This window comes from Wyeomyia smithii, chromosome 1 (assembly GCF_029784165.1).
Source record: "Wyeomyia smithii strain HCP4-BCI-WySm-NY-G18 chromosome 1, ASM2978416v1, whole genome shotgun sequence".
In the NCBI taxonomy this organism is placed as follows: domain Eukaryota; kingdom Metazoa; phylum Arthropoda; class Insecta; order Diptera; family Culicidae; genus Wyeomyia; species Wyeomyia smithii.
In genome coordinates, this window is record NC_073694.1 from 186,042,639 (window position 1) to 186,068,734 (window position 26,096).

At 40.1% G+C, this 26,096-nt stretch overlaps 2 protein-coding genes across 2 annotated transcripts in view; one reads left to right on the forward strand and one right to left on the reverse strand.

Moving 5' to 3' along the window:
- The window catches only part of LOC129733883 (synaptic vesicle glycoprotein 2B-like), a 70,146-nt gene extending 58,684 nt beyond the window's left edge, over positions 1 to 11,462 (forward strand). Inside the window, exon 11 of the mRNA XM_055695463.1 lies at positions 11,240 to 11,462. Coding sequence (XP_055551438.1) covers positions 11,240 to 11,295 — 56 coding nt within the window. The 3' untranslated portion in view covers positions 11,296 to 11,462. The remainder of the gene's footprint in view (positions 1 to 11,239) is intronic.
- The window catches only part of LOC129733887 (uncharacterized), a 302,189-nt gene that overhangs the window by 117,037 nt on the left and 159,056 nt on the right, over positions 1 to 26,096 (reverse strand). The gene's annotated exons all lie outside the window — the stretch shown is intronic.

Consider the following 26,096-nt stretch of genomic DNA (forward strand, 5'->3'; position numbering starts at 1 on the left):
GGCTTCAAAATCGTCGTTCCATCCACCCCACATTACAAGGCAAGAGACTTACCTGAAGCAAACAAAAGCGGAGTATTTTACTCACGATATTGCAGCTACAAAACCATTCAAAGTTGTACTGCGTGGTTTACCGGAATTGGAACTGGACGAGTTAAAAACGGAGCTTGTCGCTTGCGGCCTAGAAGTGGAAGCAGTATACAAAATGATAAGACACAACAAAGCCATCAAGTATCGTGATCAGTTATACCTGATCCACCTGACCAGGGGTTCAACTACACTGAGCACAGTGAAAACAATCACCGCCCTATTCAACATCATCGTGCAATGGGAGCGATACAAACCGATTCATCGCGATGTCACGCAGTGTTCCAATTGCTTGAACTATGGACATGGCACAAAGAATTGCCACATCAAGAGTCGCTGCATGAAATGTGCAGGTCCGCATCGAACAGTGGATTGTCTTGTTGAGGAAGCCGAACAAATCAAGTGTCTCAACTGTGACAAAGAGCATGCTACGAACAGCCGTTCCTGTCCGAATCGAGCAGAATTTATCAAAATTCGAAGTGAAATTGCCAATCGCCAGCGACCGTCGAATAGAAAAAGTGTACAACCAAGCGTTACACCAACCCCGCCAGCGACCTCAAGTACGTTGCCGTTTCCACCTCCTCCAACTGGTGGTGTTCCTAGCCGGGACCCCCCCGGATTTTTGAGTTATGCACAAGCTGCCAGCATGCCCCCAGCAAGTAGCAATTTGTACTCGATGGAACAGCTAGCTACGCTGTTTCTTAGACTCGATCAGCAAACAAAGGCTTGTCGCACCAACCAGGAACAGATTGCGGTCATGATGACTTTTTACTACCGTCATGGATCCATTCTTTCGAATCCTTAACTGGAATGCCCGCTCTGTGGCCAACAAGAAGTTAGAACTTCTACATTTTCTGAACACACACCACATCGATGTCGCTGCAATAACCGAAACACATTTGAAGCCGAACATAAACTTCTGCCTGCCGGAACACTCGGTAGTCAGACTGGACCGCGCAACCTCAGCTGGGGGCGGGGTTGCAATCGCTATAAGGAGAGGACTACCATACAAATCACTACCGAGTTTCAACACAACCTTTGTCGAAGCTATAGGAATCGAAATTACCACCACTGATGGACCACTCACATTTATTGCGGTCTATTGTCCGAAGCAGTCTCGTCGGACAAATGAAACCACGGTGAAATTGAAGAACGACATCCAAAAGCTGTCTAGAAGAGGAGGTAATTTCGTCATCACAGGTGATCTCAATGCTCGCCACTCCGCTTGGGGTGACTCCAGGTGCAACTCAAATGGTAACATCATCGTAGAAGATTCCGAAGCTGGATATTACTATCCCGCTCATCCGGAATTGCCAACTTACATCTCTCCTGGTGGTGTAGGCTCTAAGCTTGACATTTTTCTGACCAACATCACCGATCGATTTTCGATTCCGAAAACCATAACAGAGCTCTCCTCGGATCATCTTCCGGTCATCGCTGAGATTGGTGCTAACGTAGAGCGGCGTCAAGTTCAACAAAGAAGAAATTACCATCGTGCAAATTGGGTTCAGCTGCAGCGGTATGTTGAAAACCATCTTGATGCGGACATCACTTTGAACAGCACTGGAGACATCGATCGTACTCTACAGTCCATGATAGTCGTCATCCAGGAAGCAGAGTGCCGCTACATCCCATCTGTTCCAGTGACACGTAAGTTTGCACAAATCGACGATAACACCAAGCGCATAATTTCCTTGCGAAACTCGCTGAGAAGGCAATATCAACGTACCCGCAACCCTAGGCACCGATTCTACGCTAGACAGCTGACAAAAATCGTTCAAGAACGTCTGGAGAAAGTGAAAAACAGACAGTTTGCAACCGAATTACGTAATTTGCCCAACTGCTCACGGCCATTTTGGCGTGTGGCTAAAGTGTTGAAGAACAAACCAAAACCCATTCCGCCATTAATAGTGAATAGTGAAACTTTGCTAACTTCCCGCGAAAAGGCTTGTGCTATCTCTCAGCATTTTGCCGCTTCCCACAATCTTGGTCGTGATATTGTGAGTGGAATCGAACCAGCTGTCAGTGAATCGATAGTAATTCTGGCCCGCACACCGATCAGCGGATAACAGTGGACGAGGTACAAAACAACATTAAATTCTCTCGGAACATGAAGGCTCCCGGATTTGACGGAGTGTTCAACCTTGTGCTCAAAAACCTTGGACCAACAGCCTTGTCTGTGGTGGAAAAAGTGTTCAACCGATGCCTTGAATTGGCGTACTTTCCAACAAAATGGAAACTGGCGAAAGTGATTCCCATTTTGTAACCAGGAAATGATCCCACATGCCCCAAAAGCTACCGTCCCATCAGTCTGCTTTCTGCCCTCAGCAAGGTATTCGAACGATGCATCTACAGCCGTATTCTGTGCCACGCAGAAGTGAACAACATATTCCTGGACGAACAGTTCGGTTTTCGCAGAGGCCATTCAACAACATATCAACTGCAGAGAGTAACAAAACTCATCAATCGGAACAAGGAGCTATCTAAAACAACTGCCATGGCCTGCCTGGACATAGAAAAAGCATTCGACAACGTGTGGCACGACGGGCTTATCTACAAGCTACAGCGCTACAACTATCCCGTTTATCTAGTGAAGATTGTGCAAAACTATCTTACGCTGCGCAAATCTCAGGTCTGTGTGCTGGGTGGCCTGTCTGATCCATACGACGTAGGAGCTGGTGTTCCACAGGGCAGCATCCTTGGTCCTGTTCTGTACAACTTATTCACATCAGATATTCCTGAACTACCCAATGGAGGCATCCTGTCGCTGTTTGCTGAAGATACCGCCATTATGTACGAGGGCAGACAGATCAACCAAATAGTTAAAAAGCTGCAAACTGGGCTTAACGTCTTTGTGAATTACCTCACCTCATGGAAAATTTGTGTGAATGCAGCAAAAATTCAGACCATAGTCTTCCCACATCGGAATAGTCAACGTTTGGTGTCGACAACAAAGATTCGGTTGAACAATGTGGATATTCCCTGGTCGTCAAATGTTCGCTACCTTGGTTTGACCTATGATCATAAGCTACTTTATCGCCCCCACATTGAACAAACAGTAACGAAAAGCTTAGTGCTAATGAAGAAGTTGTACCCGCTAATCAACCGAAAATCGAAATTATCCGTCGTGAATAAATTGACGGTATACAAACAGGTCATCCAGCGATGCTTCTATACGCCTCGTCGATCTGGAGAACCTGCGCGAGAACCCACCTGCAAAAGATTCAACGGATCCAGAACAAGTTCCTGAAAATGATCTTGAACGTGCCCTTCGGAACTCGAACATCAGAAGTGCATCAAATAGCTGGTATCGATATGACCGAAAACATAATCTCTGCACACGCTGAAAACACTAAAAACAATGCACTTAATTTATAAGTAGCTAGGTATATTTATTTAATAATTAAAACTCTAATGCCGAGCATTAAAATGTAAATCATGTACGTAGAAAAGGAAAAAGTAGTATCACTTATAGTACATTAAAAACATCAGAGTTGAAAAGTTGATAAAATTGAATCTCTCACAATGTTCAAAAAACAAATGTATAATGAAAATACCGTAAGAAAAATAAAGAATATTGAATCCAAAAAAATCCGGAGCCGCTCATAATAGTTCTAGACAGCGACAATAGCAGTCGTTCTTCCTTAGCAGTAGCACTAGCTCTGTGGTTGGTCACCACGTCTCAGGAGCAGCGCGGTTTTTCTCAGCGTGTGTCGCCAGACAGCCATTATTCCCCCCGTGTTGGGGCAGCATGAAGATTGCCATCAGGAAATCCAATTTTGGAAATCAAAATGCCTTTTTGAAGGCAAATAAACAAGTCATTGAAAGTTAATAATTTTTGTCAACGCAAGCAAGCATTCTGTGTTGCATCCTAACAATTTAAGTTTGATGCACCCGTCTAATTTACTGAATGTGAAATAGCTTCAACAGTGCATGTTGTCCGTGTATCTTAATTCCCCCAATGTTAGGGCAGCTCAAAGTTTGTAATTAGCAACCGATTTTGAGCCGCAACATGCTTTTTTGAAGGCAAATAAAAAAATAATTGAAGGTTAATAATTTTCTGGCATCAACACAAGCAGACATTCTGTGCGGGATGCAATCAAATTCTGTTGTAGTTGTCTAATTTTCACTTTATTTAGTGAAGCCCCCACTGTAGGGGCAGCGCAAAGGCTGCGATCAGCTTAACCGACATTGAATAATAAACTGCCCTGTTAGTACGCATTCACAAAAGCAGTTAGTTCGACTATGCAGAGCTAATATGAAGTCGATTCAATCAATCAGCATAAACAGAATTTCGTCGTCTCCCAGCTGCCAAGTTGCAACATGATGCAACACGCAACAGCGAGCAAACGAAATCGCTTGATGTTACAAACCGCAATAAGATACGGGTTAAAACCGTTGCGTGTGTGAGAGCACCATCGGTGTTTATTCGCTGGATACACTATCTACTGTCTACTGAACGCAATAATCTGCCTACATGCGACATGGGGACGGGAACATTTTCTTCAACCAAGCTGCACAGCACGACACAAAACATGTTATTTTGTTGCTTCAATGAGCATATATCAAGATGGCTTGACAAAGTAATTTTTTTTAATTCTTTTATCACCAATATTTAGTGGTTAATTTGTGAGTTCGAAATCCAATTTGTGGTAATTTGTGGTTAAGTGGTTTCCGAGAAATTTTCAAAAAACTGAGTCAAGCTATCTTGAAACATGATTTTTCTTTAAATGAATCGGACAACGATGATATATACATCAATCGAAAGCTCTTAATTTGTGGTTCACGAAAATGTAATTTTAACGTCATAATTACTAGTGTTTGTACAGAAATTTGTGTTTTATTGTTCACGTAGTTCTACGTTTTGTTTATTTGTTGATGACGCTGCTGTCCGCTAGTGGCGTTGGCTGTTTGCGGTGTTTGTCACTGCTATACTGAGCGTGCGTTTGGGGAATATGCTAAATATCGTGATTCTTAGGAACTTAGCCAACACACTTGCATTACAGGTAGCTTAACAGGCGCAGAATGGATATGTGTAAATTTGTTGTCAAAAAGGATACCGGTAACGAAAATGTACTTTCAAAGGAAAGCAATCCAAATTCGACGGATTATTTTGCAGAACCAGTAGGAATGGCAAACAATAATTATCACTTTTTCATCACCTAGACTCGGAGAAATGTTTCAGAAATATTCAAACAAACGTTCAAATAAGTTGTCGGGATCCAACTTAATGTTGCTCTTCTGTTATTTTTTCATGCATATGTGCTAACTTATGAGCAAAGTAATAAAGAAGATATCTGCTGTCCGCGTGTCTGTTAAGCTACTAGTGGCAGGGTCGCACAGAGGAGTACCTAGAACAAAAATCTGGCCAAAATAAGAAAAAAAATTTATGTCGCTTTTTGGTGCCGCTATATTTTTTCTGCAGCTTAAATAAATGCTTCACAATATACCATCACTCGATTAACGTTAAACGGTTTTATCATATGCTGAGAGCGCTGTAAACATTGACAAATTTTCAAGCATTTTTTGAGAATGGAACCAAGTTGTGCCGGGCGTCAAAAAAAAAAATGACAATTGATCAATATTATGCACCAAATGAATTCTTTATGTTCAATGCTAATAAACCGGTTGATAAAAATTCCGATATTAAAAATTATAGCTACTCTTGAGAAGTTTTCGAAATTAGTGATTTTTACGTATTTTCGAGCGTTTTCTATATTGAAAGAGTTATCAAATTTCGCGGAATCCGATCATATAATCATCGGAGGAATGGAAGTTCGTAACATCACATCCTCGCAAATATCTCATCCGGTAACGTCCGGATTGACATTTGCGACCCGTTTGAAAAATGTTGTTCATGACATATTTCGACGAATACCTGCCTCATGCTTAAAACAGAGTTTCAGTTCAACAAAGATTAAATGAGATTAGTTAAGTGAATGAACTTCAACTAATTTAAGTTAACTTAAAATTAACTTGATGCACAGAATCAATAATCTAGGTAAATAACACTACGTTCAAAAGCCTTTTTTCAACCTACGTAGGTTCCACGAGGCATTATATAATCTGTGAGCAACAAATTGAAAATTCAAAATGAAAATATTTTGCTACATCATTTTTCTTGCAAATTCTTCGATTTGTTTCGCTGCCCGTTTTGCGAACACAAATTATACGAGCGTATTTCTTCATCTGTTCAATAACATTAATGAAGCCACATAGGCTATATAAATGTAAACATCAAGTTATGTGCGTGATTATCAGAGTTACTCTTTGATACAATTCTGCGCCTATTGGGCTACCTGTAGTAGAGCAAGTGTGTTGGCTAAGTTCCCCGAATCTCGATATTTACCATATTCCCCAAACGCACGCTCAGTATAGCAATGACAAACACCGCAAACAGCCAACGCCATTAGCGGCCAGCAGTGTCATCAACAAATAAATAAAACGTAGAACTACATGAACAATAAAACACAAATTACTGTACAAACGCTGATAGTTATGACGTTAAAATTAACATTTTCGTGAACCACAAATTAAGAGCTTTCGATTGATCAATATATCATCGTTGTCCGATTCATTTAAAGAAAAATCATGTTTCAAGATGGCTTGACTCAGTTTTTTGAAAATTTCTCGGAAACCACTTAACCACAAATTACCACAAATTGGATTTCGAACTCACAAATTAACCACTAAATATTGGTGATAAAAGAATTAAAAAAAATTACATTGTCAAGCCATCTTGATATATGCCTTCAATGAGAGTGCTATCGGTCCGGCTCGACAGAATGTTCACAAGAAATCATTTTTGTGCATCCGTGCTACGAAACTGAGGAAAAACTTTAGAAACTGAAAAAAGAGGTGGAGCTTATCAAATGATCGCTCTGAACCAGAATAAAGTCACACATATTTTTCAAGTTATATCATTCCACCACGTACGTTAAATAATTCATTCCTATTTTCATCCTTATATAAGAGCCTGTTTTAGTCGAAGCCGCTCATAGTAGTTCTGAACAGCGACGACAGCAGTCCTCCCTTAGCAGCAGCGGGAGCGAGCAGTGGGTACCATCGATAGCGGATAGCGGCCACAACTGTGGCATGGCTGCGAATAAGCGTAGCAGTTTCAGCGGATCTCACCATCGATAGCAGCAGGGCCAGCAGATGCAGGTATAGCGGATACCAATGGCGGCCACAACTTTGGCATGGCTACGGATAGCGTTGCAGGTGCTCAGCAGTTGGGCCAGCGTATAGCGGCCACAACTGTGGCATGGCTATGCATAGCGTAGCTGTTGCAGCGGGTATATCAGCATCGAGAGTAGCAGGGTCAGCTGATGCAACGACACTCCCTACACTAAAATGCTGTTTCAGTGTGGTAGCGGGAAGCATCAGCAGCAGGCTTGCATGAAGTGAATACATCAGCCAGAAACTTTCTCTAAGGCCTCTGCTTTAGTAGACGCGAAAAGCGGCGCGAACCGATTCGCTCGGCCGTAGGTTGATGTACAGCTCTACTGATGGCTGTTAGAGCATCCATTTCCCGACTGTTTTTAGCTTCCCGGGATTCAGGAATTATAAAAATGATTTAAGTAAGTAAAGGAAATTTTGAAAGAAACGTAAACTAACTGCGATTTATTTAATTTGGAATTTATTTTTGTCACATATAATGAGAAAAGGAATCGAATTCCTAAAACAATATAAAAAAATGATCATTTCTCGAAAAATTTAATAAAGTTCATTAGTTTGGCTGGTAATTTTTGTTTCACAAACTGCATCAACAAAGATCCTGTAGGATGACTACTTAGCTTCGACACTTTACGAGGACTTGGGTTTGTAGTTACCGCCTCTTCAGAGGATGGTCGTTTTACGGTGATTTTGAGCAAGTTCTCCAAGTGTTGTAAAAGGCCACTGGTAGATGAACCCTTGCACGAGAGTTGCTGTGAACATTTCAAGGATTGCGCTTCGTTATCGCCGGGAACCTTCTTGAAATATTGCCAAACTCCTGCCATTTCTGCAATAATGAACAGTTATCTGTAATAATAGATTCGAAACTGCTGCTGGATGACAGACAAACCTCTTTCAATATGATTATTCTCGACTTGTTGTTTACGGCGGTGACAAACTAATAAATTTTTTCATTCACGTGCGGAATCTCTAATTAGAAGTTCTGTTTGTTCCCTTGTTTGTGTACTTCGTCTGCTGCAATCAAACTTACAAACTACAATCGCTTGTGTACGTCCTTTTATATGCGCTGATCCTATTTTCCTCAGTCTCGTCCTCGCGTGGTGATACAATGGCGATCTTTTATTTTATTTTATCTACTTTCCCGCGCAAGCATTTCTCCTACTCCTTGCGTGATGATGAATTGATGAATAATCGCATTTCCTATAAACCACGATCACTTGTAAAAGTCCTTTCATATTCTACTTTCTCCAATCTAGTCTTTGTGTTTTGGAAGAATGGTATTTTTCGAATCGTCGCATAATGATGAAGTAAATGTGCGTTAAATGTCAACTAATGGGCAAATCGCATTCTTTACACGAATAAAAATATATGAGAGAAAAATAAAAGTCATTCATGAGCACATGGCTATACAATTTCATTTATCATTGCACAACAGTGTACAGAGTCTGTAATTTTATATCGATTTTTCAATATTTCTTATTGAAGAAAATACTTCTCGGGATTTGAATAACTATTTCCCGGGATTAGGGAATTCCGGGAAATTGAAAATTCCGTTTCCCGGAATGGGGTGGATTTGTAATAAAGCTTTCTTATTCACTATCTTCTCCATATCTATATCTATTACGGCATTTACAATCCAGCCAACAAACTAAATCTAGTTACGCAACGTCTTATAAAAATTCTTAATTAATGTTTTCCAGCTCAACTATCACAAGCTATATGGCTGTGCTCAAAGTTATAATATATATTCATTCTCTCCATACCATTCACTCCTCTCACTCACAGTCATGTTTACTCACTATTACGATGCACGAAAATGCGACGTGGATCCTGTGTGTTGGTGTCAGATTGATTTCCGAATAGTTTCCTCGCTGTCACGGGTATCGGGATGCCTATCGTGTCTCTTCATAAGAGACACCACTCAGACCGCTGTACAACCCATCGTACGCTCGCTCCCACGCACTCAGCATTCGGAAACCCATGAAGTCAGTAGAATACACGAGCGGGATCCGATGACGTTGCTCAGCACTTACGGAACCGGTTATACAGCAGCAGTATCTCGACTTACACAGCCGACGCACCGGAGTTATATCCACCTCATGACACGGTAAAATCTACTTCACTGACACCACTCAAATGAGACATGACCACTGAGCAACTCTTCCCCTCTCTAACCAACACAGACACAGCCACAGCAGCAAGCTATATGTAGTGAAACGTTCATGCCATCTTCCAGAAAATGGCTCCCAATGAAGATGAGGACGGCATCTCGAAAATCACAAAATAATGCTCCTTCAAACATACACGCAAAAGTTGAAGTCTTGTACAATCATTGTGTCTTCTCCGTTCGCACAAATGTTGCACAGAAATCGCACAATAAATGTGTGAAACGCATAACGCAACAGTTGTACTGCGAATACTTTGACAAAGAATGAAATCAGAATATGTATCATATACCGACACTTTATTTCTCACGCCGAGTGTATTAGTGACTGCTACTCATGGAGCAGTGCAAGCAGCAAACAACAACTTGTGAACTCACTAGATTTGAATAGCTATAATACTCGATCGATTTATCTCGAAGGATTTGGTCATTAAAAAGTATCATTGAATGATTTGTAAAAAAAACGAAACAAAATTCTGTTCACAATATTTTGTAATCAACGCTAGCTTCACCGCAAACTAACAAAACCCTCCATTCCACAAAGCCACAAAAGCGTTGCCAATTTTTCTATGGTAACACTTGTAGATTGTGAATAATTATTATTTGTCATCCTGTGCACGCGCTTTTTATACAAGCGACGGAGAAATTTCTCTCTCGCTCGTATGATTTCCATGTACGTGCGACGCGACTAGACACATCACATACAATTTGCAGGTTGCTTTTTCGCTTCTCTTTCGGTTCGGATTGCGACACGCAAGGCGATGTCACATCGCTTTACGAAATGAGCGAGACACCAGTGCAGTCGGTGCGTGCTTGCTGCTACTCAGGGTAATGCATGAGGAAGAAAGAGTATCTTGAAAGCTTGTGTGCAGAAGACTGGAGAAATGTAGCATATGTCTCGTTCTCAAGAAGAAAGAAGGAGAAAGGTTTTGCTTTTCGCTCGCTTTGCAATGCTGCTTGATACCAGTTGAAATTGTTTAAGTGCAGTAGTTTGGGGCTGCCGAATACATTGAAAAAAACGCTACAGCATTAATCGCGTTATGCCCAACACGCAATCATTGCACTGGTTTCAAATCACATCAACAATTGCGCTAAAAAGTAACAATTTTGTACTGGTTTTACACCATCCAACTTTTGCGTGTACAATGATCAAATCCGCCTACTCTACGATAAAGATTACCCTTGCTGTAAATAAACAAGTGTTCCGTCAGTTTTCCGACAGCACTACATCTCAAAAACAAGTAAAAACCGCGCACAATCAAAAAACCATTCCATCATACTAGGCAATGATGGCAGTCCCCTCGGACTTGGTTTTTAATATTAGGCCGAAAATGTTGAAGAATAAACATGACTGAATGAAGTGGTTTTGGTCTCAATTCAAACTAACTGAATGTAGGAGAGATATTTTTACACGAAAACTCCAAGATTTTCACCGATGAAATATTTTCAGGTTTTCATATTTTAAAACAGCAGGACTAAACCTATGATGCTATGATGCTACGAAAAACATTTACTTTCCATAAAAATCGTTCTCAAACCAAATAACCCCTTAATCAGTCGCTCGACAAGTTAACTTAGCATTGAGGAGTTTATAACTACTTGAATACTTGTTAGTTTTGAAGTCTAGTTTCGATGATTTGACAGTTCGTTAATTTTTGAATGATGTTGAAAACTAAACTTTACCGGTTGCTTTTTAATTTCACTCAAAAAAAAAAACGACTAATTGCCATAATCGTCCGTCCGTTTTGAAGTTTAACGTCGGTACCTTACTTTGACATGACACTCATACTAAGTTTATTTCAAACTTTGTTTCAGTCGTGAGTCTGATTGCCACTACCATTCCTCGGACAGTGAAAAAACCGTTGCAGTAACTAGGAACCTTGGATAGTTTGATGACTATTGGATGTGTATCTAAAAATAAAAGCTTAGTTCCTCAATAAAAATGGAGCAGGAACGAAGGAACGACGGAACTGATTAGTGTAGTGATCATATTCGCAATAAAAGATGAACTTCGCAGCTGTTACAAGCGTTTCTGAATGCATTAGCAGTTCTATGGCCGGTCTCTATCCGAAATTTCCACGTATAAATGGGTGACTCTATCAGTGGAACGAAAACGGCTGCAGCACACTTCCGTATTAATTATTCACGTTGCATAAATAGCCGGATTTATTTGCAGGCGCACTCGTAGTTCACTGAAAACACTGCTAGGATGTGCTTTTCTATTGTCGTTTTCGTTTTTGCGGTGTAGCTACCCCGCGGACTACACTTTGTCCTATCACTGTTTTTTTTTTACATTTTCCGGACTATCCCGGACTACCCTTTTTCTGTCCCGGATAGTCCGCGCAAGAAATAGAGTGCAGTTTTGAAGACACCAACACATTCACACGTATGTGCCAAAATCAAAAAAAAAAATGTGTCAAAATCGGTTTGCTTTGATTATCGTTCTTCGCGTGTCAAACATCAGATTGAATTTTATTTATTTTATTTTGTTATTTTGTCATTTTTCAGTAAATTGGCAAATTTTTCGTACAGCAGCACAAACGCGATAAAAGACAATGGCGATAATGACCAAAACAAAAGTGACAGCTACCTCTGGTATTATACGCACACCATTGCAACTGCTCGGAAAGTGTTTTTTTTTAGCTGCAAAGCGTAGTCCGGGACGGGATAGTCCTGCCGTAAAAACGAATTCGACATATGAGAAATGAAGAGAGCTTCGAGTGTTGATATTTTGTACTCGTTCCGAGTCGTAAATGTTGTTATAGAATGCACAAGCTTCTATCATAATTTCCTGATAGCTAAAATTCCTTGAATTTTAGAAACGATTTCAATTAAGAGTATTACTTTTCGGACAATTTGCAAAAGCATAACATAATTTGCGTAGTTTCCTGTTTATAATTGTGTTCTCAAAGTTGAATCTCTCTGTTACAGTCGAAAACGAAAAAAGTCGATTTGTACTTACAATCTGACAGTGCATTGAATTTTCAAATTTCCAGCTCGGACGACAGACACGCATCGCCGCCCCTAGTCTTCTATTGCAAAACGCGAAATGCGTAGCTTGTTTACTGGTTCCTAAGCGAGGGAAATATTTTACGGCTGTTTACGGCATCTGGTACTGTTTTAATAACCTACAGCTTCATCGGGAAAGTATAACTGGAGCTGCAAGACATCTCCTACTGAAACTAGTTCGAAGCAAAAAGTTCAAATTCCAATTATGTCCCGTCTCCGCCCAAGTGGAACGCTCTTTGCTAGAGTTGTTTCTTCCCGATAGGTCAGTCAGTTATGAAGTCTTCTTGGTTTTGAATTTCTTTTGCCGTTATTAATGGAAGAAACTTTACCGCTATGGCGCTATGTAGGAACTCGCGAAGAACAACTTTTTCAACTTCAACGGGTTTCTACTGAAGGATGACAGGGATGATTAGAAGGTAATGATTAAAAGGTAAGTGCAAGTTTCGTCGATGGGAAAACGAAAGAGGTATACTGATTTCATATATGTACAAACAAGCAACGCTATACTGGAAGAAAAGTTCTTTTACTAGAAAAGGTGAAAAATTATAAGTATTTTTCAACATCAAAGAGAGAGGAACCATATCATTAACCCTCTAGTGCCCAGTGCCGCCGTTGGACGGTCTTCAGTTACACCTCTAAAAAGCTTCGATCAATACTTGAACAATGTTTGTAATGATTCATAGTGATTTTTTCGAAGTCCGTCTGAGAATTAACTTGGGCACTAGAGAGTTAATAGTATATTTAACAGTATAAATAATGAGGTTGATTAAAATCTTTTCAAATTCAATCCCGATAACTCGAAGTCTTCCTGTCCTCACCGTGTTGAGCGTCTGTAGGGACTTCCCTACCAGGACTTGTGATTACTTAGAAATAAAACATGCAAAGTCCTGCACGTGCACTTATTACACGGAACCACTCCACTAGACGTAGATGATGATGGAAATTATGGAAGTGATGGAAGTGATTGACTTTATTGAGTTACAATTTGGCTTAAATATTAACCTACGGGTAACTCAGAGCGAAAGACTCTCAGACTACCGATTATCTAGCTATCTTATTCAGGCCTATAATATTTCTTGGCCTGTCTCTATTTCGAACTTATCATTAGTACATTCATTCGACTATTTGCTGAGAACATTAGGGTGCGTGCGGGAGCGTGTAATTACCTTTACATTTCGTAAGCCACCGGTCGTTCGACGACTTATAACTAGGACGCTTGGTTATTGTTTTAAACGATTCATAATAAGGATATTTGGTTTGGCCAACGATTCATAATAAGAATGCTCTGGAATGCTAGGTTATTGCAAAGTGTTTTCTGCGTGTTAAGGTGAAACGGGATTGTGGCCTTTTCCTATACAATTTTGAGGTTAGAGTTCTTTTTACTTCTGTATTTTGATCGTAAAAAATTCGGCTTCCACTAAATAAACAGCACTCAAATTGCTACTTCAGGCATGCAACAGTTGTGAAAACAATTGATCAAAGTTTCATGTACGTAGTCTTCATAAATCAAGAAAAAATTAGATTGCAAAATTCGAGTTGATCGCGACCACGTCCCGTTTCACCTTAAGTGAACACTGTGGCAAGCTAATGCTCCAGTTTATGTTAAAATTGTTTTGTTTTACGTTCAAACTGCTTTTATCTACGGTATTGAGTGACTTCGCCAGCAAACTATGGTTCTAGCCTGAATTCCGATGCCAACGTGACGAAACATTGCGTAATTTTCGCGGGGTGTTGCGTCACATACTCATCTACAAGAAGATATGTCTTAATCAGTAGTTAGTTTGAGAACGCTACGCAGCACTACGGGGTTTTTTTTTGTTCACACAACATCTATTTAACGACTACGGTAGTTATCTCGACAGAACCAAGTCCTATTGTACTGGGTACCTGGACACTGTGGTATCAAGGGCAATGAAAATTTTGACTACCTCGCAAGACAAGGATCAGCACAGCAAAACATTGGGAAACGCAAACAATAGCTAACCTATGGGACAACACACATGACTGCAGACTAGCTAAACTGTTTATCTCTCCAAATCCTGCCATAACCAAATGGCTTCTCGGTCGTGGCGTGGTAAACTACGTCTCTACACGGGAGTTATTACCGGACAGTGTCCTGCTCTTTACCACCTGAAGAACATCGGTATTGTCTCATACGATAACTGCCACTTCAGCAACTTTGCAGTTGAAATTGGGGTTGAAACCCTGTTCCATCAATGAGTGCGGGTACCTCGTAATCTGTGTACAGCGATCAGGGCCAGCTACAAAAGATAATCAACAAGATGATCGCAGTGACTTTTTTGTCCCAATGCCCTTCAGGTATACGAAAAAATCTGTCCTCCAACCTTTTACAAATAAATTTCGAAATGCTCTCGCATGTGCTTCCCAAGTAACACACGTTGGTATTGAATAGTTGACGTTACCTATTCCATGACATCAATATCACCAGAAAAGCGCAAAACATGAAGGCTAGTAGAACAAGTACCGATAACTGCATGAAAGCAAGCCAACTTGATATAATTAAGTGGCAAAATACATCTCGAGTACTAATACGGCAATGCGCAAATCTGTTGCTATGACAACTGTTAACCAGCGCATGCGCAAATGTGTTATGTCTGCGCAGTGCAACTAGATCGGCAATTTCTTTTTTCAGTGGCAGTTTTAATTGATTATAAAATAAAGACAAGTAATAATATTCAACCATTCGAAAAGAGTTGTTTCTTTCGCTTGAATATTGAAATTGTTTTCGCATAGTTTCAACGTTATCTGAATATAAAATCTAACAAAACTAGAAAACGTTGTTAGATATACAATAACAAAAATCTGAAGTGATATTGGTTACACTGCAAGGGTTTTGTTTATCTTTTGATGGCGCGTCAAAACCGCTCCGAATAAATATAGAAATCGTTCATATAATTTCAATAATAATTTGATCAAGTAATTTTAAGTTAGGTGTTAAATGCTACGACTACTGTACTAAGGAAAAGCATTTTACAGGTACGTAGTGTTGTTATTAGATTGTGTAATGTCTTATGAAAAGACCAAGTGATAGTGATTGTCATTCTTGAACTCATGGTATCAAAAACATCTCCAAAACCAGAAAAAACGAGCTTGTTTTCGAAATGCGGTTGTATTACTGATGAAAAACAACTTCAAACACAATATAATAACACAAGTTTTCAATTGCGCTTGTAGTACACTTATATGACTACTTTCGTTGTTACTTATTTTCTAACATGTTTTGTGTGTTACTTGGGTTACTTAGCAGGGTAACTAGCGAGGCTCGAAAAAGAAAACTAGTAGAGTTTACATACGAGGGAAGGGTAATTCGGTTTTCGAAATTTTTTTTGATGCCTAATGACTAAAAATGCACGAAACGTCGAGAATTGGTGTCATCTGAAAAATTTTTGTGTAAAAATGTGTATAAAATGAAAAAAAAATACTTTTAACTGAATACCAACAGAAAAATTCCTGAAAATATAACATTTGTTATATCATTGTCGTCGGGTGGCAATGTTGAATTGGAAAAAATACCATGTAAAATGGCCATGTAAACTCTCCCAGCTGGTCTCGAGGTACGATGCTGGCCTAACAAGCTAGTCGTCGTAGGTTCGAGTCTCGGCTCGGGAGAAACTGTTAGTGTCAGTAGTATCGTAGCGCTACCCCGCAATTGTCCTGTACACTTTACAGTTGGCTGCGAAGTCTGTGTATAATAAACAGAAGGTCGAGTTCCGATACGGAATGTAGCACCAAGGCTTTGCTTTGCTTTACCATGTAAAATGAATTGGAAAAAATAACAATGTAAAAAAATTATCTCAACCAAAATTAAGCTTGTGTCTCGCGGAAAATGTTGAATGCTTTCATGTCATTTGCAAAATCACACACGGGAGGTACATGGAATTTGAATATTTGAAAAATGTTTTCTATTCCAAATGTCTTAAAAGTACATTAAATTCGCTTTTTACGCGTTAAAAAAACCGCGTATAAAAACTCGTGATTCCCGGAATCCGCATAAAAAGAACCGCGTAAATTCCGGAATCCGCGTAAAAAACCCGCGTAATTCTGCAATCCGAGTAAAGAGAAACCGGAATCCGCAAAAAAAAAAATACCGCGTAAATTCCGGAATCCGCGTAAAAAAAACGCGTAAATTCTGGAATCCGCGTAAAAAAGCCGCGTAAAAAGCAACCTTAGTGTACATGAAACGGTGGAAACTAATGGAATATGTTTTTTTTTATTCTGTTTGAAAAATCTACTCTCTAGGACACATGTACCTACTTGTTCTTTCGAATGTTGTACCAGACAATTTATTCGTTTTATTTACCACAATAATATCCTTTGCCAACACTTCATCGAACACACAGTGCTCTGGCTCATATAATCGGCCAATGGACTAAATCGATGTTATTCAGTGATAATGAGAATATAGGGATCTCAATCAGATACGCAACACAATTGACTCGTTGTTTCTGGGTTTGCGTCGTTTTGACAGTTCGATCATACATTTTCTGTCATGTTTACATCATCAGAACCCGAATGTGCCTATTGGCTGAAGCTTTGCATAGACGTTTTTTTTATAGGCAAAAGATGCCATTTTGTGCTCCTGGTTTAATATTTTGAAACACAACTTATTTTTGAAAAGTTATTGAAAAATGTTCTTTTGGATGGGTATTGATGATTACAAATATTTTTAGGGCCAACACAGTTCGTTTGAGCGGTGTGACGTCTTCGGCAAAATTGTAGATAATAGTTTTGTCTTTCTAAAAAACATATACACTCTAAAAACAAATTATTACTTACTTTACTTTGTTGACTAACGGACCGTTCACCGGTCTAGGGCCGAACGAATTAGAGATGTTCAGCTTCTTCTGTCTTGGACAGTCGTTCTCCAGTCTCCTCGTACACCAGCAGATCGTGGATCTTCATTCACCGCGCACATCCACCACGTACGAGGCCTACCACGGAGTCGACGACCTCTTTCTGGTTCTCTACTGAAGATAGTTTAGGCGGCTCTCTCGTCAGGCATCCTGGCTACGTGTCCAGCCCACTGAAGCCTGCCCCGCTGTATTACCTTCACCATATCAGCATGTTTGTATACCTGGTACAACTCGTGATTCATGCATCTGCGCCACACTCCATCTTCCAGTTTACCGCCAAGTATCGATCGCAGAACTTTACGCTCAAAAACTCCGAGCACTCGTCGATCAGCTTCCTTCAGCGTCCATGCTTCATGTCCGTAAAGGGCCACCGGGAGTATCAGCGTCCTATACAGCGCTATTTTTGTGCGAGTTTGCAAACTACGGGACCTTAGCTGGTTACGCAGTCCGTAGAAGGCCCTGTTCGCAGCTGCAACTCGTCGTTTCACTTCACGGCTCATATCGTTGTCACATGTCACAAGCGTACCAAGATAAACGAATTGGTCAACCACTTCTTCTCTATCTATCTTCACCTCAGCACCAACACTACGGGGACTTCCTCGCTCTCTGCCAGCTACCATGTACATCGTTTTGGCAGAGTTAATGACAAGCCCCAATTTCGCTGCTTCCCTCTTAAAAGGTACGAAGGCCTGCTCCACGGCCTTATGGTTGATATCGATGTCGTCCGCAAAACCAAGAAGCATGTAAGATTTCCTGATGATCGTACCATTTCTTTCCACGTTTGCTCTTCGTACTGCACCATCAAGAGCGATGTTGAACAATAAGTTGGAGAGCGCATCCCTCTGCTTCAGTCCATCCAACGTTACGAACGCGGCTGATGTCTCGCCAGCTATCCGCACGCACGACTTTGATCCCTCCAGTGTCATACGACTCAGCTTTATTAACTAATAAGGGAAACCGTGTTCCAGCATGATCTGTCACAGCTCGTTTCTTTTCACTGAGTCGTATGCCGCCCTGAAGTCCACAAACAGATGGTGAGTCGGTAAGTTGTACTCTCGGAACTTATCGAGGATCTGTCGCAGGGTAAAGATTTGATCCGTCGTAGAACGCCCTAGTCGAAAACCAGCCTGGTATTCGCCAACAAAGGATTCCGTTAACGGTCTCAATCTAAAGAACAGGCTACGGGAGAGCCCTTTATAAGCGGAGTTGAGCAACGTTATGCCTCGATAGTTGCCACAATACAATCGATGACCCTTCTTATAGATAGGGCATATGAGGCCTTCCAACCAGTCGTTCGGCATTTGTTCATCCGCCCAGATCCTTAGTATTATCTGGTGGATCGCATAGTACAGTCGCTCGCTTCCCGCTTTTAGAAGTTCGGCCGGGATACCGTCCTTCCCAGCGGCCTTGCGGTTTTTCAGCTCAATAATCGCCTTTTTCACCTCCTCCTGTGTTGGTGGCTCCACAGCTTGTTCGTCACTCATAATCGTAATCCTGTTCCTACTCTGCTCATCCGGCTCATCGCCGTTCAATAGCGCCTGAAAATGCTCCTTCCACCTGGCTGCAACCGTCGGTTGCCGTCCTTGTCATTACACATGACCGGCACAGGGAAATTCCTGCTTCTGACACTGTTGACAGTTCTATAGAATCTCCGCACGTCGTTTTGAGCATAGCTGTCCTCTGCGCTGACGAGCACCTGCTCCTCGTACTCGCGCTTCTTCCGACGGTGGGTTCTATTTTCGGCAGCTCTTGCCACCCTGTACCTCTTTTTGTTCTGACGCGTAGCCGCAGTGAGCATGCGGCTCCTGGCACGGTTCTTCTCATCTGTCGCTCTCTGGCACCTGGCATCGAACCAGCCATTAAGCTGACTTCCACGCGTCGTACCTACCACCTCTCTCGCAGTCGTTTCGATGGCGCCGTGGATGCTGCTTCACAGCCCATTTATATCTTCCACTCCTTCCTCCTGCTGTTCTGCGATCCGTTGATCCAGCTCTCTGGCGTATTCTGCTGCCACGCCATCAGCTTTCAACCGCTGAATGTTGAAACGCTTCGTCCTCTCTGTGCGCGATTTCAGCACGTTCGACAACCGTGCGCGGATCTTACAAACGACGAGATAATGATCAGAGTCAATGTATGGTCCCCGAAAAGACCTAACATCAGTAACATCCGTAAAGTGCCGACCGTCAATCAGTACGAGACCAATCTGGGAGCAGGCTTCTCCATTTGGATGCCTCCAGGTGTGCTTCCGAATTTTCAAACGTGGAAAATAGGAGCTACATATGGCCATTCCTCTGGCCGCGGCAAAGTTTATCAGCCTCGGGCCGTTTTCAGTTGTTGACGAGTGGAGGCTATGCCTTCCAATGACCAGACGGAAGAATTCCTCCCTCCCAACCTGTGCGTATGCATCTCCGATGCCGACTTTTACGTCGTGTTTTGGGCACTCGTCATAGATTCGCTCAAGCTTGTCATAGAACTCATCTTTGACTTCATCGGGTTTGTCGTTTGCGGGTGCGTAGGTGTTGATTACACTGTAGTTGAAGAATTTGCTCTTAATCCTCAACACGCATATACGGCCATCTTCGGGCCTCTTCTTTTTTTGATTTCCCAGCACTACGAAACCGACGCCCTGTTCTGCTGCTTTGCCGCCAATGTAGTAAATGTGGTACTTGAAAGAAGTGCGTGCAATAGGGTCTACTGCACGGAATTCCCTTTCTCCGTAATATGATCACCGAACCTCCTGGCTCGCTGCGATTTCGACTCCCTGTCGCTGTAGTTCTCGAGCAAGCAAGCCAGCCCGCGCCGGTTCATTGAGAGATCGGACGTTCCAAGTACCCAATTTCCATTCGTTTACCTCAATCTTTTTTCGTGTTCGTAGCCTAGGTCTTTGCCGATTGATCCGTTCCGTATTTCTAAATTCGTTGTTCGTGGTTGATGACAGGTTTCGGTATGCTACCTTACCAGGGTCGCGATACCTACATCATGCTGATGGGGCAGCCATCTTAGGTGTAGCTGGCGGGTTGGTTACCCGATCTCCGGTAAGGTTACTCGTATTCCGGTCGGCACCACGTGGAGGTTGGGATAGGAGTTGCTGGACAGATGGTGAATGGCCGCATTAGGGTCTCAAGTTACACGTGTCCAGCCATTTGCCAACCAAAAACAAATTATTATTTTTTTTCTTTATTAGAGAGGCTTTTAACCTTTGGCTGGTTGGCCTCCGAAAACCAATTATTATTTTTTGAAAAAAAAAAAAATGAAAGTAAGTCAAAAACTAATTATCCAAAACAGCCCATTTAAAAAAAAACTGATTTTTTTCATACAAAATTCCAAAGGTTTCCTGAACAACGAAACCGGTCATGGAGAAATCAGAAAAAAAGTTAAAATTTTTTATCTAACTTTATTTTTTTTCAGGGTACATTTTTTTTGGAAGAACAAAGTTATAAATTACGATTTTGCCAGATACACTATGTCAATCAAAAAACCGTTTTGACTGTAAAAATATTCTAATTCCTCATTGGAAATTAAAAATATGTCTACAGTCGAAACGGTTTGTTTGATTGGCATAGAGTCTTCGGTAAAGTTGTAGATAATATTTTGTCTTTCTAAAAAAAAAATATGCCTTTAAAAAAATTTGAGAGAATTGGATTGAAAAAATCTTTGTTTTTTTGGAAATTTTTTTTTTAAATAGTAACTTATTTCCTTGATTTCTAAATGATCGGACTGATTTCATTGTTTTGGTAATCTTTTGTAGGTTTTGACAAAACAATCAGATTTTTAAAAAATGAGCTCCTTTGAAGGGGCCGTTCTATAATTACGTAAGCAAATAGGGGGGGAGGGAGGTTGTGCAATTTTCTTACGCTATCTTACAAGGGTGGGAGGGGGGTGAATTGGTTATCTTACGTAAGAGAAACATTGTTAATGCAGCTGTTCAAATATCCATGTTCATGAAAGCGTGGACGGTAAAATTCATGGAAGGAAATTACGGAATTGCTCGAATAAAGGACAGAAGAGGAAACGAAGTGTTGTGCTTGCTTCATAATGATAAAACTAAAATAAAAAAAACTATATATCGGTCATTCCATGTCAAGTGTCCGAGGAAATTCATCGACCATCTCCGATTTCGATCAAAATTTGTGAGTCGATGTATTTTGAGCCGGAACTTATAAGTACAAAGAGTTGTACCGATTGGTGGACCCCTCGGCCAATGGGACTGCCTCCACTTTTTGCGAATTTAGCAAAACACCTTTTTTATTTTGTGAATATCTCGGGACCCTGAAGAGCTACAGGTGATATTGACATATCATTTTGAAGGGTTTTAGATGTAAAATCGAACTACGTGGTAATTTTTTTTCTGCAGTGTTGCCAACATTGCATTTTTTTCGATTCAAAACTTAATTCGCAATTTCCTCGAAATAGCCCCTCTTCGATTTTAGTTTTGACCACGCCAATGTGTTTAGCAGACGATGTTACATAGGAATCATTTATCAGCAAAAAATAAAATGTCACGTTCCAGAGATACAGCATTTTCAAAATTGCAAGATTTTGGATTTTGTCTACGCACGAAAGCGCTTCTACATAAATTGCTGCTATCTTGATCAGGCTTCGAAATGGTCACGGTAAAACCACTTTTCACTGCGATAATCGTCTTCTTCTTCCTCCGACGCTACCAAGGCTCGCTGTCTAAATACATTCTTAAACAAACATGTCAAATGAGTATCGCCATCACGATGTTATTTTCCTCAAACGTATTTTGACATTTTTTCTAGTAATGAGAATTACGCACGTTGAGTGCGTTTATTCTGGAAATTATTTATATCATTGATCTTGTAATAATATTTCTCAACATAAATGAACGAAGTAGACAGAAATAGGCCGAAATAACATTGCTAAACGATTGACAGTGTGCATTTCTTTGATACGCGAGTGTCGTTTGCTATCCTTTTCTTTCTGTGAGCTGAGCGGCGATGGTTTGGTTGTTTTACATTTACGAGCGAAAGCCGACTGTGACGCACGCTAAGGAAGCGAGATCAAATGAAAATAGTGACCGTTTACAAGCATGATCTTAATGGTATCTTAGCAGGCGTTTGTGTTATCGAAGAGACGTTCCTTAGAGGAGCATCCGTTAATGATGCAACGCAAAAAATACCGTTCTAGAATTATTTTCACGAAAGGTTACATGAGAGTTTTGGCTAAACTTTTCGTATTTAAATTCAAACTGTTTTTTGTTAAATGTACACTTTTGTCCATGATTCGAATTTTTAAACCAACTTGTGACATTGTTAGTAACGTGAAAAAAATGCTGATTCAAGATTTCATTTCATAATTTTGCATATTTACATTCAAAACCACATGTTCAAACTAGGGTTTGCAATATTCCCGGGAATCGATTTTCCGGGAAACTGGAATAAAAAATCAAATTTCCCGGGAATTCTCGGGAACCGGGAACAGACAAATTTTTTAGCAAAATAAGATTTTTAATGAAGTTGATTAGTAAAAGGTAACAAAAAATTGTTTAAATTTAATTCTCAATTCGCATGAAAAACAAATGAAATACAAAACATATTCAAGTTAACATCAAAACTTCGTGATCGATTTTTGTAGCATATTTTTGCAGAAGAGGAAAATTGAATGGCTTCATGTCGTCAAACAGTCGCTTCAGATCCGCTGACAGTTTTCCGTTAAGCTCAAAAAATTTATTTCCTTCTGTAAAACTTTGCTTAAGTCAGCTGAATCACTGCTGATGTTCGATTTCTAGAATACTTTCGAATCACCGATTACAGCTTTTGCTACACTTAATTGAAAACTAGTGTCCAATTCTTTCAGTTTGTTGAAGAGAAAACTAAGTGTTAGGCAGGCATTGGACGCGGAAAATATTTGCTATATTCGGTACGGACTTTTACAGCAAAATGTTTTTTAAACAACAGTAAATAATTACTGTTTACTTGAGCGCTATTTTTTTTTCATTTAAATGTATTTGCTATGCTATTGTGATTTTTTTCAAATAAACTGCGTTTTAAATCTAGTTTTCATTGACACAACAACATTTGAAACCCTTTTAGAGTTTATATCATTATTGATTAGAACGTAAGATTTCGAGGAAGAATTTTGGTTAATTAACTACGTTATTTCGTTATTTCGCCGTTCGGTGGTTTTCTGTGACCGAGACAAACCGGAAGGAAACGATAGAATACTAAATAATCAGTTCAATACGAGTCAAAATAAGTCAGTCTTAGAGCATTTGTAGGCTTACAAATTAACATATAAAAATGATGTTTACTACGAAATACTATACTGACTTTAAGTTTTACGAAATGATTCATTTCAGGTCGCACCAGTTTGACGTATTTAATTTTATTGCAATATTGCATAAGAAACTACAGTGAATCATAAAAAACTTTTCGCGGAAGTCGGGAATCCCAGGATCCCGGGAATCAATATTTTTGTTCCCGGGAAAAGCTATTTCCCGGGAATTCGTTCCCGGGATTGCAAACCCTAGTTCAAACAAATTTCCGAACGCAACCAAAATATTTTATCATAACCGAATATTTTAGTTTGCTCATATCATAGCACGTCATATACCAAGTAAGCCTATCATAACATTCATCTGCCTATGTTCTTCTTCTTCTTTTTACCTAGGATTAGAGCGGAGGTGGCTTTTTCTGTTCTGTTTATTTGACACAGGCTTCGCAGCCAACTGTTTAGTGTACAGGACAATTGTGAGACTTGTGCTATGATCCTACTGAAATCATAGTAAACCTTAAATCAGGAAAAAACATGATCATTCGCCTGTTAAGAAACGGTTTCAAATTGAGAGAGGATGATTTTTACAATGTGATAAACCAAAAAAAATAAACATTCATGTGAAAAGTGTAACCAAAACTCTCCTGTAATTTTTCGTGAAAATGATTCTAGAACGATATTTTTTAATTTTAAAATTGCTGTATCTCTGGAACGCGACATTTTGTTTTTTGCTGATAAGTGATTCCTATGTAAAATTGTCTGCTAAACACATTGGCGTGGTCAAAATTAAAATCGAAGGGGGGTATTTCGAGGAAATTGCAAATTAAGTTTTGAATTAAAAAAATTCAATGTTGGCAACACTCCAGAAAAAAATTCACCACGTAGTTCGATTCTACATCCAAAACCCTTCAAAATGATATGTCAATAGCACCTGTAGCTCTTCAGGGTCCCGAGATATTCACAAAATAAAAAAAAAATAAAAAAAATAAAAAAAAAATTCGCAATAAAATGGAAAAATATGCTTACGTAATTATTGAACGGCCCCGAATACATTATGCATTTTTAACTTTTTTTCTAACTTTGTTTTTTCAAATTTTTAATTTTTTTCAGAAAGACAGAATTATTATCTACAACTTTGTTGAAGACGTCACACCAATCAAACGAACCGAAAAGCCTCTTTTTTATTGTATAGGGACCATACTTAAATGACGTAGCATTTATGGGGGGAGGAGGGATATTATCATTTTGTGACCAGCTGTGACAGGGGGGGGGGGGGGGGTGTTGTAGTACAATAGACGTAGCATTCTTTTTAAAGACTGATTTTTTTGCAGGAAACATGTATACTAAAAATACACTAAAACATTGCACAAAGTATTGCAGCGAGATCTGTCGAAATGTTTTTATCTGTGGCATTCTGAAATCTTCTAAAAGCTCTGCTACATAAACAATCACTTGGATTTCCAAACACACAATCTGTTTTGAATACAAAAATCGTTGATTTTTTGTAGCTTTTAATAGTGAAAATTACAAGATACTCTTTACGAACTAATTTCATTTTTGTCATATGACTTACATTTTAAGTTTCAGTAAAGCGGGCAATGTATGCAGTTTGCGAGGATGCGAAAATGAACGGGAATAGAAGGTGTGACTTTTAGGCTTAGAAAAAATTTTCCCTCGTCCAGACGGGACTCGAACCCGCAATCTCCGTTGTCTCCGGCAAGGTGTTTTGGCCAATTAAACTACTGGGAAAGGTATAAATAGTTCTAAACCAAAGTCGAATCACCCTCTACTATTGTGTTCCCGTATCTCAGCACGCCAACGATGAACTGCACACACTGCCCGGTGGGAGTTTATTTTTTTTTATAACTGAGAGAGTGATCTCTTCACGCACACTGTGTATAATTTTTGTAAAAATTTTTTCTAAGCCTAAAAGTCACACCTTCTATTCCCGTTCATTTTCGCATCCTCGCAAACTGCATACATTGCCCGCTTTACTGAAACTTAAAATGTAAGTCATATGACAAAAATGAAATTAGTTCGTAAAGTAAATCTAGCCAACGGAGCTCTTCCGTGATACGCGTTCGGAGTCTAGCCACCGACTGAGGTGTCTCATCGCTTGCGCCGCTGTAGATATAATAAGTCATTATACACTGTGTGCGTGAAGAGATCACTCTCTCAGTTATAAAAAAAAATAAACTCCCACCGGGCAGTGTGTGCAGTTCATCGTTGGCGTGCTGAGATACGGGAACACAATAGTAGAGGGTGATTCGACTTTGGTTTAGAACTATTTATACCTTTCCCAGTAGTTTAATTGGCCAAAACACCTTGCCGGAGACAACGGAGATTGCGGGTTCGAGTCCCGTCTGGACGAGGGAAAATTTTTTCTAAGCCTAAAAGTCACACCTTCTATTCCCGTTCATTTTCGCATCCTCGCAAACTGCATACATTGCCCGCTTTACTGAAACTTACAAGATACTCGTTTCATTTCCGGAATAGTTTCTGTGTTTTCTGCAGCCATGGATCATACTTAGTTATTTAAACACCTCTACTCC